This window comes from Mixophyes fleayi, chromosome 8 (genome assembly GCF_038048845.1).
Source record: "Mixophyes fleayi isolate aMixFle1 chromosome 8, aMixFle1.hap1, whole genome shotgun sequence".
NCBI lineage: Eukaryota > Metazoa > Chordata > Amphibia > Anura > Limnodynastidae > Mixophyes > Mixophyes fleayi.
In genome coordinates this window covers 68606761-68621618 of record NC_134409.1, presented here as the reverse complement: position 1 = coordinate 68621618, position 14858 = coordinate 68606761, and the positions used below count along the sequence as shown (strand labels likewise).

Genomic DNA, 14858 nt, shown 5'->3' with positions numbered 1-14858 from the left:
ACCAACAGCATATCTATAGTGAATAATAATATCCAATATGCTGGCCGCATTTGAAAACTATTTAAGCAGAAAAATCTTACGGGGCCTTTAATTTTAACTTAAATAATTCAAACATATAAGCTTCATTACACATGTGCACAAATACTGGTATTTAACAGTAAAATGTAACACATACAGAGCTATTCTATATACAAACCAAATTAATTTTTTTTATGGCAGATGATTACTGTAAGATGTAATCCATCAGAAAGCACTGGGCGCCTAATCTAAACAGTATTAACGAAAGCTGAGAATATATCTGCACCGCTATTTCATTCACATAAGTAATAAAGACCTGTATAATATCAAAATAATACTATGTTTAATATTAAGCAAAAGATATTAGCTGTAGACTAATATCCTTATAGACAATGACCCCACCCCCCTTTGTTGGGATTCTGGTTCACCACACACACCTCTTATCCCTGAGGAAGGCCCAACCAGGCGAAACACGTTAGGTATAGAATCTAAAGACTCTGAAATTACCCGTCAAACAAGACACCTTAACAGGAATGTCTTTAAATGAGTGATTGTTAATAGCAGTGAAACCATTGCTTGCAGCAATACCTAGGCGTCGACAAGTACGTGAGAAGCAACTCTTTCCTAAACGGCCTCTGGAATTACACCCTTACCTGATGGCGTCTCTCCCAAGGACAACTAGCCACAAGCACGTGGAAGTAGATGCACTGAACAAGGGACTAGAACAACTTGACTAAATAAGGAAACAGAACAACCTTATGTAGAACTGGGACTAAAGATAATTCACTGTTTCTTTATGAAGAAGACATCAGGGCCAGCGGAACGCGGTAAGCGGGGTAAGCAAGGTGGGGGGGAAGCTCCATGCCAGAGATGGGCTTCCTCCGCCTGCCTTCACAGCTGTCCACGACACTGCTAGACAAAAAAAATCCCTTGCTGCGGCACCCTTTTCTGTGCTCCCTGCTCGCTGACAGTGTCGGGTGTGACGTCATCACGCCCGACACTGTCAAAGGAGTGTGCCAAAGATAAGAAGACAGAAGAGGAAAAGGAAAAGACCATAAAGGTAAGTAAAAACAGAGGGGACAGTGTGAAAATAGGAGGGGGGTGATGCTGCATAGGTGAAACAGCGTGGGGGGCACTGATGCTGCAGGGGTGAAACAGTGGGGTGAGATGATGCTGAAGGGCACAGTGTGGGGGGTGATGCTGCAGAAGTGAAACAGGGGGGGTGGGTGATGCTGGAGGGCACAGTGAGGGGGGTGATGCTGCAGGGGTGAAACAGTGGGGGGGGGGGGGGGGTGATGCTGGATGCTTCAGGGGTGAAACAGTGTAGGGGGTGATCCTGCATGGGTGAAATGGTGTGTGTGGGGGGGTGATGTCACAGGGGTGAAACAATGTGTGTGGGAGGTGATGCCACAGGCGTGAAACAGTGTGTGTGTTGGTGATGCTGCAGGGGTGAAACAGTAGGGGGAGGTGATGCTGCATGGGTGAAACAGTGTGGGCGGTTGATGCTGCGTTGGTGAAACAGTGTGGGTGGTGATGCTGCAAGGGTGAAACAGTGGGTGGGGTGGTGATGTTGGAGGGCACAAGGGGTGGGGTGATGCTGGAGGCGTGAAACAGTGTTGGGAGTAACGCTGCAGAGGTGAAACAGTGTGGGGGGTGTGATGCTGCAGGGGTGAAACAGTGTGGGGGGGTGATGTTGGAGGGCACAATGGGGAGGTGATGCTGCAGGGGTAAAACAGTGTGTGGGTGGGTGATGCTGCATGGGTGAAATGGTGTGTGTGGGGGTGATGCCTCAGGAGTGAAACAGTGTGTGTGGGGGTGATGTTGCAGGGGTGAAACAGTGGGGGGAGGTGATGGAGGGCACAATGGGGGGGGGGGTGATGCTGCATGGGTGAAACAGTGTGGGCGGTTGATGCTGCGTTGGTGAAACAGTGTGGGTGGTGATGCTGCAGGGGTATAACAGTGGGTGGGGTGGTGATGTTGGAGGGCACAAGGGGTGGGATGATGCTGTAGGCGTGAAACAGTGTGGGGAGTAACGCTGTAGAGGTGAAACAGTGTGGGGAGTGTGATGCTGCAGGGGTGAAACAGTGTGGGGGGGGGGTGATGCTGCAGAGGTGAAACAGTGTGTGGAGGGTTGATGGAGGAGGGCACAGTGGGGGTATAATGGAGGAATTTGCTAAAAATGTAAACATTTATTGCAAAGAATACATGTTTTTCATTTAAATTATTTATAGTTTATTATTTTGTACATAGGTGAAATGCTGACTGTTTTTTCAAGCAGCACACAAATATTTGATAGCTTTATTTTTACACTGAAATTTAAATTTGGTTGAGAACATGCCCTACCCCAACTATGAATCTGTCCTCACATTTTAAATTTACCTCCCCTTCAATGCAACATGGTTTTGCCCAGGTGTAAAGTTACTCCTTTTTTTATACTTTGCTCTCCTTAATGACTCAGGCGCCAAATGTACACTGTTTAATGTGCCTACTTGTAGTACTCTCTTTATGAAAGTTTATAATATGATTTGTATTAAAAGAAGAATAGCATTATTGAATGAACAAAAAATTTATAAAAGAGGAGGGCACAAATTTATTTTTTGCAGAGGGGCGCCAGACATGCTAGCACCAGCCCTGGAAACATGGAACGGTTATCACATTATATCGATGTTCCCACCATGGGACTATAAATACTATAAATTTGTGACAGACACTTTTTACAGAAAGGGAAAGGATTGATCAGCACCCAGCATATAACTGCGCCACTAAGGATAACGGATATCTGTTGAAATCACTTGAGCACAGGAATATATATGTTTTCATGTGGAACTAATAATTATAAAAAAAGGCAGTGAAGTGCTACACTGGAACCACTATACAGAACAGTACACGGCTAAAAACACAGACCTCCTTCTCTGAATCAGAAACTGTGATAAATACACATTGTTACATTGTGTCTCTTTACTATCAATGAATACAAGAAAGTTTGTGTACGGATACAAATGTATCATTACTTTATATAAAGGTTATATCCAGTAAGAATTTGATATATCATTTTTGTTCATCATACATTTAACATTTATTGTGAAATATATGTATGCATAATTTTACATGGTGGGCCTGAATCATTAAGGAAAGAATTTGAGTAAGTTTTCTTACTTAAGATTTCTGGACACAACCATGTTGCAATACAAGGGGTGTAAATTAGTTTATTATTTTGCATATAAGTTAAATGCTGGCTGTTTTTTCCATGTAGCACACAAATACTTGATAGTTTATCTGTACTCTGAAATTTAAAGTTGATATTTGTGTGCTACATGAAAAAACAGCCATTATGTAACTTATGTGCAAAAGAATAAACTAATTTACACCCCTTGTGTTGCAATATGGTTTTGTCCAGAATACTTCAGTAAGAAAACTTACTCAAATTCTTGCCTAAGTTCATCAATGAATCAGGCCCTTCTAGGCAGTAGTGGATAATTGCACAGCCCCTTCCCTACTCTAGTGTCCCACCATCCTTTATTCCCCTAAAACTTACTCCTTTCTAAAGTGATATACCTTACCTAAAAGGCAGCACTCTTTTTTACTCTTTATAATTAAGAGCATAATATTAAATGTATTTAATTTTTTTTTTTGCAAATTTATATTCGATGTAGGTATTGGACGTATCCTGCAGTGTCTTGTGCAGTACAGCTGAGCAAACCTACACCCAAATTCATCTGCACATGTATCTTCAGATCTGCTCCTTGTTGAATTTGGGTGTGCATATGCCCGAATTCCTTGTACTTTAAAAGACATGTTGCACTCAGTGGGCCTAATTCATTAAGGAAATTTAAGCGAAAAATTGAGTACGTTTTCATACTTAAGTTTTCTGGACAAAACCATGTTGCAATGCAAGGGGTGTAAATGAGTTTATTATTCTGCATATAAGGAAAATACTGTCTGTTTTTTCATGTAGCACACAAATACTTGATAGCTTATTTGTACGCTGAAATTTAAAGCTGATCTAGGACATGCTCTACCCCAAATATATATTTGCCATCACATTTTAAATGTACCTTCCCTCCAATGAAACATGGTTTTGCCTTACTTACTTTTGCTTAATGAATCAGGCCCAGTATGCTTGTCTTGATGAATCAGGCACTGTATTTATAAATAAATCTTTTTGGGCCTGATTCATTAAGGAAAGTTAAGTAAAATATTGAGTAAGCAGTCTCCTGGACAAAACCATGTTACAATGTAAGGGGTGCAAATTAGTTTTTTATCTTGCACATAAGTTAAATACTGGCTGTTTTTCATGTAGCACACACGATGTCACTCACCGGACTGTTAGTGCCTCTAGGTTGGGACATGGGTCTCTCTCGCTCCTGCCGGCGTCTCTCGTGAGCCGTGGCCGTCCGCCATCTTGACTAAGATTGCGCATGTGCAGAAACCCTGAACTGTTAATACCTCGCCTTTAGTCTCATTGGTTAATTAATCACCTCTCAGTACTTAAGGCCCCTGTTGCCCTATTACCTTTGCCTGTTCTTGGTTCTCATTCCTTGAGACTCTGAGGTGTTTCCTGTTTCTGCTCGTGTTATCCGTTTGCACTGGACAAGTCTCCTCTTCACATCGGTAGTAGAACTTACCCGCTGCAGACTACTCTCGCTACCTCCGTTACCTGCCAGCTCCTGGACAAGTCTCCTCTCCACATCGGTAGTAGAACTTACCCGCTGCAGACTACTCTCGCTACCTCCGTTACCTGCCTGCTTCTGGACAAGTCTCCTCTATACATCAGTGGTACAACTTGCCTATTGCAGACCACTCACGTTGCTCCGTTACATGCCTGCACCTGGACAAGTCTTCCCTTCACATCAGTGGTACAACTTGCCTATTGCAGACCACTCACGTTACTCCGTTCCACGCCTGCACCTAGACTAGTCTTCTCTACACATCAGTGGTAAAACTTGCCTATTGCAGACCACTCACATTACTCCGTTCCATGCCTGCACCTGGACAAGTCTTCCCTTCACATCAGTGGTACAACTTGCCTATTGCAGACCACTCACGATATTCTGTTACACACCTGCGCTGGACAAGTCTTATCTACATATCCGTGGTGAAACTTACCAGCTGTAGACCATTCATGTTTCCTTGTGATATAGCTACTACTCTGTATGGTACCTATTAGCTGGACTAAAGTCTGCAAGTGCCTCTGTATTGTAGCTGCAAGTCGCTGACTCTTCTACTATATTGTTGATTGGTCTTTGCCTAACGTTATCCAGTTATCAAGTACTGGCCTGCTATATGCTACCTGCGTGCTAAGGCACTTGGACTCTTTCCTCATTTTATCCTGTTTACTAAACTGCTGTACCATCACAGTTCCACGGTGCCAAGACTCAGCATTTATACTATTGACATTCCTTTCCTCTATTCTACTGTATGGTTCCACTGATTCACCACACTACCCAGAGGTCCGCACTTCTGGTAAGTGTAGCTACACCTGGTGAATTCTGGGTAAAACTCCTAGTGCCCATGACACACGTCAACTTTAAATTTCAGTGTACAAATAAGCTGTCAAGTATTTGTGCGCTACATGAAGAAACAGACAGTATTTAACTTATGTGCAAAATAAAAAACGAATTTGCTCCCCTTGCATTTTAACATGGTTTTGTCCAGGAGACTACTTACTCAATTTTTTGCTTAACTTTCCTTAATGAATCAGGCCCTTGGGTCTATTATACATATTTAGGTTAAGAAAATCAAACTACACAAAAGCGTACTTATCTTTTAACAGTTTATATTTATATTTTTCTTTTGAATAATTTGATTAAAGTATACATACAAAATAATGCAATTTAAATACCAACCATTTATATTATTTTAGCTAATGACTAGCTGAACTTTCTTTCTTTTTTTTTTGTAACACTTAAGATACAATAGTCAACATCCGACCATCAATGATGAGCTTCCAAATCGCATCATCTCAGGCAGTGTTCAAGTTAGACCTAATGTGAAAGAGTTTACAGATACTGGTGTCATATTTGAAGATGGGACAATGGAGAAGAATATTGAAGCAGTCATCTTTGCTACAGGATACAGTTTTTCTTTTCCATTCTGTGAAGTCATTGATGTTACAAGTAACAAGATCTCATTATATAAATACATGTTTCCTTACAATTTGGAGAAGCACACACTCGCAGTAGTGGGACTTATCCAGCCAATTGGTGCTATCATGCCCATATCTGAGCTTCAGTGTCGCTTGGCAACTCGAGTTTTCAAAGGTATATAGTAGTAGAACAATGTTTTTAAGATGTAAGCAATGTAAGAATATAATACTGTTATATACATATGTCTTGTTTTTAAACAATAATTTTGGCCCCACATAACTATCATATGGTATTGTTAAATAAAGTGCTACATAAGTTCAAAAAGAGACAAAAAACAAACAATCTTCTTGCATTAAGGTACCATGAGCTGGCATTATTTGTTCTACATGCAGTACTAACAGACTGGTAGGGAAAGAGACCTCCCAGGGGATGCACTAAGTATTTCCGCAAGCCGGACGGGTGCATGGCCTGAGAATGTGTCAATCTCTGTCCTTTGAAACAGGGAGATCCTTGCTGGAATTTGAAGATTAATAAAGGGCAATAAAAATAATAATAAAGAGTAGATGGATGAGGTTTGAGTCACATGTAGTAACTATCCAGTTAGAACACAATACAGTAAAACAACAAACCATTATTTAACTAGTCAAACAATTAAAAACTGTCCAAATAACTGCCAACTAAGAAATATGACATTATGAGATGGTATATGGCATTATGAGATAGTAGAAATAATGTACCTCTCAAAGTGCAAACCTCTATGTAGAGGCACCTACATGTAGGGGCAGACCAATGCTCCACTACCCTCAAAATACATATCAGTGTGCACAGCCACCATAAATGAATGCTAATATGCCATGAGACTTTGCTGTCCTTTTCAAAACACTATATAATAGTAAGCATGTAAGGGCAAGTATAAATTAGCTTACGTTATACAGTATTATAGTAAGTAGGCCAGTGACCGCTTTTCTTGAGTCCCCTTGGTGAGCGAGTATCCAGACAGTAAATCTAAGGTGTTTTCAATTGAAATAGTCTCTTCTCAAAGTCCTCCCGTCTGCCTTCCCCTATATGGCAGAGAGGGAAACTAGTAATTTAAAGGCCCCATAAAGAAGTTAATGCTTTGACATGAAGTTAAAGGGTAGGTTTATCAGCAGAACCTAGCTCCATATCTGAAGGGATCACACAGCAGTGGCAGAAAAGAAAAGTGGTGTAAGAGGGAATCTCTTTGCTCAAGCTAGCAGTGTCTGAACTCACTTCACAGGTGACTACTTTGAATGGTTTCAGCACCTTGCACAACACGGAAAGCATTCTCCACTGCATGGACTAAAATACATTCCCCAATGATATGGCTTGTATGAGTAAGCGTGGATGGCATTTTGCCGTTCCTCCATCCGCACAAGCATATTAAGTGTGTTCAGGGCAAAATAAATTGTTCTTGTAGCTGCTGCAATTTCCTACATGCTGTTGCAGAATGCCGAAAATGTCCCGAAATTTTTTGGACCACAGACAGCATCTCCTGCACATCCCTATCATTTTACAAAAAGCTCTGTATCACCAAGTTGATTGTGTGAGCAAAACAGGGAATGTAATGGAATTCATCCAGCTATAATGCTCTCATAATATTGGTGGCATTATCAGAAATGACATATCATCAGGCGAGTCCAAACTGCATAAGCCATGTTGAAATGACATCCCTTAGTTTTTCTAACAGTTTGTCAGCGGTATGCCTCTTAGTGAAGCCGATGATACACAGAGTAGCCTGCCTCTGAAAAATCGGGCAATGTCAGGTACAAGCTGCTGCTAATTCCTGCTGCTGAAGGCGATTCACCAACCCAGTGGGCTGTCACAGTCATATAATCTTTAGTTTGCCCATGTAACACTTCGATCCCACAGATAGTACCTGTCTCGTTACCTGCAGTCTATTCATCTGGAAACTGCCATGTTCCAGCATCAGACATTCTCTAGTTCATTCATTCAGCTACATTCAGATCTGTGCAGGTGCAAGCCTATTGCACTTCAGGACCTCCTCCCTCTTTTTCATTGGCCAAGCACTTCTGGAGCACTATTTAAACCTCCTGGATCCACCTGTCTGATGCCTGTTCTTAAAGCTCACTTCCTGCAGCCTGTGGTTCTGGTCCCCCCCCCCCCCGAAACAACCCATAGCACTATAATTTAGCGTAGCATATACTCCTATAGTTAAGTAGAAGGGTAAGTTATGTGCGCCGCACATCACACTGCTCCTCCTGCATCACCATGCGGCCCCTCATTATTGTCCCTCTCATCACACTGCCCTCTCTGTACAGCACCTTCACACATGCCCCCTCTCTGCCCAACACCTTCACACATGACTTCTCTCTGCCCAACACCTTCACACATGCCCCCTCTCTGCCCAGCACCTTCACACATGCCCCCACTCTGCCCAGCACCTTCACACATGCCCCCACTCTGCCCAGCACCTTCACACATGCCCCCTCTCTGCTCAGCACCTTCACACATGCCCGCTCTCTGGCCAGCACCTTCACACATGCCCCCTCTCTGATCAGCACCTTCACACTCGCCCCCTCTCTGCGACTTGTGTGTGGGGTCGGGGTCGGGTGCTGCGAGTTGGGGGAGGGGCCGCAAGTTTTTTTTCTTCTTGCCCCCCCCCCTTCCATCTGGGCCCCCTGAGAGCCACTAGGCCCTAGGCAGGTGCCTAGGTTGCCTAATGGTAAATCCGGCCCTGCCTGCAGTGTTCTTACAGATTTTCCTCCTGGTTGTGAAATACTCTCCTTAGTATTTCTTCTACTACCTTGTACCTACCTGTGCAGCTTCCATCTCTCCTATAGACCTCGCTTAATACCGACTGGAAGGTCCGCAACCTGCGGCATGGGAGCAGCGAAGCCCATATCCCCTTGTGGGGGTCACTGATGAAAACCTCCTGTGTCATTAGACTCTGCAACTCTCAGGAGATAATGCCAAACTAGGCAGGTCTGAGGGTCCTACCAGCCTTTGGATTGTGACACATACTTGCTTTCTATTGCAAAGGATTGTTTAACAGTCAATTGTTGTAAACTACTAGTAGTCTTCTTCTTGGTCTACTTCTGGGTTGAAGATCCAGCCCCAACAGCAACAGCAGCCGGTCTCATGCTCAAGAATTCTTCAGAGTCCTGGATAGGGAAGAAGTCATCTAGGCTTAGCAGCTTGAATGCAGGACTAACTCTGATCACCAGTGAGGATATTGATGAGGGAGGTGTTGTCGGTGTGGCTTTACAAATGCTAAAAATGGCTAGACAACTGTTGTCAGCATTGGGAAAAAAATCATTCCACACATAAGAGGTTAATTTTTTGGTCTGTTATGCCCAAGCATGACAATGGCCTTCTTCTTATCACTGGTCAGGACTGGTGCAGGACTTACACAAACAACATCATCCTCATCAACATCCTCATTAGCGCCATCGTCAGCTACACAAATATCCCCCTCATCCTGTTGTAAATACAAAGTGGTATCCTCAATTTGTGTATCACCGGCTACACTAAGAGGCATACCGCTGACAACCTGTTAGAAAAACGAAGGGATGTCATTGCAACATGGCTTATCCCGCTTAGACACTCCTGAGGATATGTCATTTCTGATAACGCCACAAATATTGTAAGAGCATTACAGCTGGGGTGAATTCCATCATATTCCCTATTTTCCTCACACAACCAACTTGGTGATTCAGAGCTTTTTAAAAAAGCATGCAGGAAATGTTGTCTGTGGCCCAAAATAATTCGGGTCATTTTCGGCATTCTGCAACAGCATGTAGGAGATTGCAGCAGCTGCAAGAAGAATTGAATTTGAGGGGGAATGTACTTTTAGTCCAGCGCAGTGAAGAAAACTTTCCGTGTTGTGCAAGGTGCTGAAACCACTCTAAGAAGTCACCTGTGAAGTGAGTTCAGACACTTTTAGTTTGAGTCAAGTGATTCCACTAATTAGAATTTTGGAAAAGCAGCTAGAGAAATTGAAGGAGGAGATGAAACAAAAGCGATTCCGCTAACTGTGTCGGACTTGTAGATCGAGTACCTTATTTGCTTCGCCAGGATCCAAGAGTTATCAACATCTTGAAATTGGATCACTACATTTTGGCAACTGTGCATGATTCTAGGTTTAAGAGCTATGTCTTCTCTTTCTTTCCAACTGACCCAGATTTCAAGAGGTGCAATGAGCTCCTGGTCAGCAAGCTGACAGCTCAAGTGGTACATGACACAACTACATCTCCTCCCTCAGTTTCTTTGGCAACTGCTGCTAGGACAAAACTTAGCTATCTCAAGACACCCAGTAGTGATGCAAATCAGTCAGCACAACATTTTGACATTTGGTCTGATCTACAAGAATTTCCCAAACATCCGGACAGCTCTGTTGTGAAATGAACTAGCAATTCCACGAGGAAGGCCATTACCGGCAATTACATCAAAGTACAGAGACTTCTGTAATGGTGGATTCCAGCAGAGATGAATTAGTATTGTTTGAGGATAATATACACACCGATGAGGGTGAGAATGATGACAGTGTAGATTGCAGGTGCTGGGATCTAGCTGAGAAAGGGAGCTAGCTGATGCTGGTATGCTTGTTAATATTTTGGGTAGAATGGCACGTTGGCAATTTTATGTTTTTCTACAGTAAACTTTATTAGAGAGGTGTTTTTTTCTTTAAAAAGGTAAAAGCTTTTTTTTTTACATTTTTGTTTCCCTGACTTAAAACTACTATGTAGTTGAACATAGGCTTTAGCAGATGATGTAGAGAGATTAGTATCATTATGACTGTTGCCAGTAGCTGCTTGGTGCTCCTGGTCTTCTGTTGACTGATGTGAATCAATATTGATGGCATAGAGCAATGTGACCGGAGACTGGAGAGTGTCAAGAACATTGCTACCCCTTTTGTTTCTGTGTGACAAATGACACTGAGACTGGAGAGTGACAAGAGCAATGTGACTGGAGAGTAACAAGAACACAGCTACCTCTGTTTCTCTATGCGCAATAGCACTGAGACTGGAGAGGGACAAGAGCAATGTGACTGGAGACCGGAGAGTGACAAGAACAATGGTACTGGAGAATGGAGAGTGACAAGAACACTGATACCCCTGTTTCTGTGTGAGCAACGGCACTGAGACTGGAGAGTAACAAGAACAATGTGACTGGAGACTAGCGAGTGACAAGAACACTGCTACTCCTGTTTCTGTGTGACCAATGGCACTGAGACTGGAGAGTGACAAGAACAATATTACTGGGAATTGGAGTGGCAAGGACACTGCCACCCCTCTTGCTCTGTATGTGCAATGGCACAGTACAATGTCACTGGAGATTACCAAGAACAGAGCCACCCCTTCTGTGTCTGTCTGTGAAATGGCACCGGATCTCCATGGAGGGCGGTGCTTATAGAATCCAAAACTCACGAGATCCAACAATGCAACAATGACGTTTTGCCTCGCTTTCAGTTCCGAGAGTGCGCGACTCAGTACTCGGATCTGCAATGTTCGGGTGGGCTCGGTTTTAGGAAAACCGAACCCGAGCATCTCTATTCTAAAGTAGTATTCTTTACCTCAGGATTTAGCATGTGTCGGAATTCCTAACTCTATGAAAGTCACAATAAAAATGAGAGGATAAAAAGTTATTCACTAAAGGTTACTTTTTGAAAGTGAAAAACATGCAAGTATGCATAGCTTTGTGCTTTCAAAAATATACCTAGCACATTCATAGATGCACATTCACATCTCAGTGTTGAAAAATGTCACCACAACATTCATCTGCGCCTTCTTCTGCGGAGATGTGTTTCCAACTGGAAATGTTCTTAGTGGAAACAGTAAAAAGATCACCTGAAAGTCCATCTCACTACAATTTTAGACCACCCACTATTATTAATATTAACATTTTCAGGCAAAGATGAAAGATTGTGCACATTGACATATGCTGGTATTTGCACTTTCCTGTTAAAACATGTGCACTTGAGAAGAATCTTGTGCTTTACATTTCGCTTTTGTAAATTACTTTTACTGTTTCCATACTTTTCACTGAAATAGCACTGAAGTAGTACATTTTGGACATTTTCAAGATATTTTTAAATATATCATTAGAGGAGCATGATGCTTTTTTCAAATGAAAGTAGAGAGGTATAGTAGAGATAACATTCCATTCACATTTTCAATATGTTAAATTAAATGATAATATTATTATTATTATTATTATTATTATTATTGCTACTACAGATCTTTATAATAACAATTAATTTATCTTGCCTATACAGGTTTGATCAAACTGCCTGACAAAGAAAGCATGATTATAGATATAGCAAAGAAAAAGTTCAAAATGGAAAATCGGTATGTCATCCAGGTCTTGTATATAAAACTTCTTCTGTATACATACAGTACAATGACAAACTTACATTTGTAAATTACTGGTGCCCAAAAGTCATGATAGATCAGCAGTCATATATTCATAAATTGTGATAATCAATATATGTCAAAAAAGGAAAAAACTTGTCTGAAAATATATATAGTATTACTAAAGTTTTAGAAAACCTTACCCCTATGAATCACAATATATTTGCAAGAAATATGGGTCATTCCATGTCAAATCAGATTTTCATGAAACTTGGTACACTTGATGCTACCACATATCTACTAACCCATGTAATTTTTTTCTTATCTAGGCCTCATAGTTTCTGAGATATAGAGTCAAAGTTATGTAAACTTGCTCAGAAATGCCACTCCTGATTCTCCATTTTTAGTGTAATATGTCTCATAAAAATATTCACATCTCAGTGCCTAATCCACATACCACTTTCAATTTTTTTTCTTTGTCAATCATAATATGGGGATTCCAGAAAAAAAGTTTTGTCAATCTTGCCTGACTCTGAGAGTCCATAAAAAATCAATTAGTTTAAAAATCAAGAATTTTGTGAGATGAAAACATTCTTGTATTCAATAAGCATTATCAACCTGAGGCAAAGGAGATCACATGTCCCTTTTTTAAGAAAAATTCATACTTAAAGTATACTTAGAAAGAAATGAAAGAAAAATAATGGTATTTTGATTGCCTGTATGAGTTTTTAATGTTTAAATAAAATTTTCTCTTTAAAACGAAAAGTAATTAGTTATAATTTTACACATTAGGGGGTATAGTTACTAAACGGCAGGTTTGAAAAAGTGGAGATGTTTCCTATAGCAACCAAATTCTAGTTATGATTTATTTAGTACATTATACAAAATGACAGCTAGAATATGATTGGTTGTTATAGGCAACATCTCCACTTTTTCAAACCCGCAGTTTAGTAAATATACCCCCAGGTGTTTCCTTTTGGAAGTTTAAACACCAGCATTAAATTCCTCACAAAAATTACCCTTATAAGACCTACTTGCCCCTCTTGATTGCTTTTCTGTAATTTCTGAAACAATAGTCTGTTTTAAAGATATCAGAGACTGCTTGCTACGACACTACTCTCTCTCAGTGTCCATCAAGTGAAAAATTTAATTGGCATTTCTGAGCAATTTTACATAACTTTGATCCCCTATAACCATGAGGCCTAGAGAAGATAAATTTTACATGGGTTTGTAGATATGTTGTAGTATCAAACATACCAAGTTTCATGAAATTCTGAGTCGGTGGCTGTCATGGCCTCGGTTAACTGACATGGAATGCCCCATATAATATTTTCTTTATTAATGAGAATATTTCTTCTAAGATACATTTTTCATATTGTTTATAAATTATTATTTTTTTCCGGGCTCTATACATTAATGAACATTAAGGAAGACATTAAAAATAAAAGTAAGTGTGTATAACTATGGGACACTCCGGGATAACAAATGATAAAATTCTTATTTTTTGTTAGAGTTTGCTATAGGCGGGGACCTCTCGCATATCTGCAATCTAGGTGATATAATTTTCAGGCTATTACTCAGCTAATCTCCATTTCAGCACCGGCAATATAGAATTAGAGATGTTCACTGACCCACGTGTGCTGGTTTTGGTTTTGGATCTGGATTAACTTCGTGTTTTGGTTTTGCATCACTATATTTTCCGCTAAAATCACATAATTTTGCTTTTTTTCCCCCTACATTGTTATTAACTTCAATAACACTAATTTCAAGTCATTTGCAATCAATTTTGACCACCTTACAGGTCACAATATTATTTTCATACACTTTCAAACAAAGACTGCAGCAGTTCTTGCCAGTGATGAGAAGAAGGCCATTGTCATGCCTGGGCATAAGACCAAAAAATCCACCTCTTTTGTGTGGAATTATTTTTACCCAAATCCTGACAACAGGTGTCTAGCCATTTGTAGCATTGTAAAGCCACAGTCAGTAGAGGTAGGGACCTTATCCATCTAGGAACCTCATCCATCTTACCCCATTTGAAGCGAGTTCATGGAAAGCTTTTGTGAAAATCAGAAACTTATGCTAAAAAATAACAACAAGCAGTCCAGCATCAGCTACCTCCCTTCTCTCAGCTAGATCCCAGCACCTGCAATCTGCACCCATAACACCTTCATCATCAATATCCTCACAAGTGATCGGAGTTAGTCCTGCATCCAAGTTTCTAAGGTGAGATGACTCCTCCACTATCCAGGACTCCTCAGAAGAATCCTTGAGCGTTAGGCCCAGTGCTGCTGCTCCTGCTACTGGGGGTGGATCGTCAATCGAGAAGCAGACCAAGAAGAAGACTACTATTGGTTTACAACAATTGACTGTTAAACAATACTTTGCAAGAGGAAGTAAGTATGAAAGCTGTCACCCAGTC

General features: G+C 41.0%; 1 protein-coding gene across 1 annotated transcript in view; it reads left to right on the top strand.

Moving 5' to 3' along the window:
* LOC142099330 (flavin-containing monooxygenase 5-like) overlaps positions 1–14858 on the top strand; it is a 111451-nt gene that overhangs the window by 80719 nt on the left and 15874 nt on the right. The window contains exons 7-8 of the mRNA XM_075182677.1: positions 5929–6278; positions 12361–12433. Of these exons, the coding sequence (XP_075038778.1) occupies positions 5929–6278; positions 12361–12433 (423 nt within the window). The remainder of the gene's footprint in view (positions 1–5928; positions 6279–12360; positions 12434–14858) is intronic.